The sequence below is a fragment of the Pseudophryne corroboree genome, chromosome 11 (genome assembly GCF_028390025.1).
Source record: "Pseudophryne corroboree isolate aPseCor3 chromosome 11, aPseCor3.hap2, whole genome shotgun sequence".
In the NCBI taxonomy this organism is placed as follows: Eukaryota; Metazoa; Chordata; class Amphibia; order Anura; family Myobatrachidae; genus Pseudophryne; species Pseudophryne corroboree.
Window position 1 is genome coordinate 14,770,499 of NC_086454.1, and position 2,841 is coordinate 14,773,339.

Genomic DNA, 2,841 nt, shown 5'->3' on the forward strand with positions numbered 1-2,841 from the left:
TCTTCTACACCTAAAGCATCCTCTCCCATAATTACTATTTCCTCGACCTAGGCCCCTCACTAGAGTGTTATCACTAGAAGACCTTTGTGAAGAAACTGCGGCGTTGGTACTTTGCATTGTAATAAACTGTTAAATTTTTTTATTTTGTTCGTCCATCATTTTTAGTATTTTATCTTCAAAGGTATTGATTTCGGCCACTGGCATAACCACTTTAACCTTTTTCACCACCTTCTCCCTCATGTCTATTAACACCTCGTCCTGCTTTATCTCCTTCAATAATTCATTAAAGGTGGGAGAGGGTTCCCTAACACTTGAACACCTCAATTTTTGGGCAACAGGATCCATAGTGGAAGCACCCCGCAGTAGTTGTTTCATCCTGCTTTTGTCAACATCTTCTTTAGCTATGCCTCCTTTATCTACTATTTTATATAATAGTTTGCCTAATCTTATTAAAAATACGCTCAGCTTCTCCCCTGATTCCTGAAATGTATGATGAAGTCTGGAAGTAAGATCTCCTATATCTTCGAGCGTCCCGTATGCATAGTCTTATGACTCAAAGTAGGTATCTAAGGTGGCATTGGGATTGCTACGCCTGGCGGCTTGTATAATTCCCATTGCAGGTCCCCTCAGGCTTTCTACTACCCGTTGTCTTTTGATGCGATCCGGGCACTGCCACTCTTCTGTTTGTTGCACCGCAGCTTCTTTCCAAGCCTCATATGTTTCTTCTCCTACTGGCACTGGGGTAATGCCAGAAAATATCCGTAACCGTCGGTAACTTCCTTCGTAATGCCACCTCTCCAGTTGGGTTACTACTCTATCCATGACAGCTTCAAACTGGTTGGTTTCATTCGTATTAGCATTACTATTATGAGCATCTCCCCCTTCACCACTCTCTTCACCTCTACTAGCGTTGCTCAGTGGAGGGCCGATAGCAGCTGATACAGGCGCACTAGTAGCTTCCTTATCTTGCGTATTAGGCCACATGACACTCCATCTCCTTCCAGTCTCTTCACTAGCTACCACTACTGATGGTATCACTTCTGCGTCCAACTCTCTATCTGTTTCTATCAATACAGCCGCAGTTCTTCCCAATCCTCCAATCCACTTGTCGACGATTTTGGTTCTAAATACTCCATATAGCTTTGTCAATGTCTCTATGATTTCTTCATCAGAAAACTCTATAAAATTTCCCCCTAGACTTAAACACTTCTTGGGATCTTTCCCTTTCCTACAACACCAATCACTTATGTCTTCCTCAGTAAATCTCTCCATTGCTATTTCCTGAGTAGTGAGACCTTAGGATCTCAGCAGTGCCTCCAGTTGTAACCCTTCCTTCAACACCGAGTGTGTTGGAGTTGATCTCCTATAGTATCAAAGGGTAATTATGTACTATAGTTGTGCCTCCACTCAAGCTTTCTCTCTTTAGATAGTATATATGTAAGGCTCGCTTGAGTAAGCCTAAACCTAGTATATAGTTAGCGTGGTTGCTTTTGGAATAATATGAAATATGCAAATACCTTTAATCAAGTACTTGTTCCTTCTTCCTTCCAGAGTCTTCAGATTGGTATCCTCAATATGACCCAACATAGACGGTAAGTATTATATATAGGGTACTTTAATGTATTGTAAACATAACAGTTAAATTGAATAATTTATATTACTTAACTCTACTTTACAAATACTGTATCTTGCATGCAATATACAAAAAACACTCCTCTCAAAAAGGGGCACCTGAGGTGCCTGAGTGACCCGGGTACTCTTGCTATATTATACTATATACTTTAGTGCACTTTTCTGATCATGCATATGCAATATACTTTTAGTTTAGTAATAATAACACTCCCTACCCATTGAGGTAGTGAAAAAGACACAAAGTTCAGATTATTGCAATACTGCAATTATACTTTTACTATTCCTAGAGTCTTTCGGGCGGTTAGGGGGAACTGGTCTCTCTCTTTCCTGTCCCAATATCAGCTTGTTAAATAGTAGTCAAGGGGTCTTCCTTATTTAGACATAACTGAAATGGCTGTCTTTGGGTAATATAGAGTTTTCCAATAGTATGAACAAAGTAGTTAATCTTTCCTTTCAATAACACTTTCTTGTGTCCATTAAATCTCCTTCAAAGGCTGATTGAACTAGCTTTGTGTGATTTTACTATAAGTTGCAACTTAATATCTTTCTCTCTCTCTACTGTAACATATCAATTGTATCAAAAGTCTGCAGTGAGAGTTCACTTTTGTGCGTTATCTTCTCATTAATACTGAATGAAATACTGTGCTCTTCCTATGCTCCCCCTACTCTTCAGTACAGGTTATAGGGCACTCCCCCTTTTCAGTTACAAACTCCTGATCCTATCAATGTGCTAGGAGGGGAATAAGATGATGCGTCATTTTCTCTTTCTGACATCCCTCTGGTATATAATGGGATGTTCAACATCAGTTGCTCCTTGAATGATGGGTCGGACAATTATTACCTAATTATTGATTGTCCCTCTGGAGCAGTGTTAATGCTCTCCATCAAAACCCTGTGTCCCCCAGCCGTTTCTTCCTCGGTGAGTGGGTCTCTCTCTACAGTGGTAATTACTGCGTACTGGTTTTTTCTTACCACCGCACTGCCAAAGCGCCGTGTCGTCAGCGCCACCGTCTCCGGAATCACCGTCCCCTCTCCGGTACTCCGTCCTCCTCTTCTTGCCATCCGTAGCATAGTGTATACTCGCTTCTTCCTCTTGTCCCCCTGCGTCACAGCTCTCTCTCTCTCACTGGCAATTCAGGCTGGGCTGCTGCACCGCTCTGTAATCTGCTCTGTCTCCGCTCGCTCTCCGTCTCCCCTTCTCCCCGGCGG

General features: G+C 42.0%; 1 protein-coding gene across 1 annotated transcript; it reads right to left on the reverse strand.

The window, feature by feature from the left end:
- Nucleotides 1–546: 546 nt before the first annotated feature.
- On the reverse strand, nt 547–1,272 carry LOC134968618 (paraneoplastic antigen Ma1 homolog). The gene has a single exon (XM_063944152.1). It carries the CDS (start codon nt 1,270–1,272, stop codon nt 547–549), a length of 726 nt encoding a protein of 241 aa, XP_063800222.1.
- Nucleotides 1,273–2,841: the final 1,569 nt, after the last annotated feature.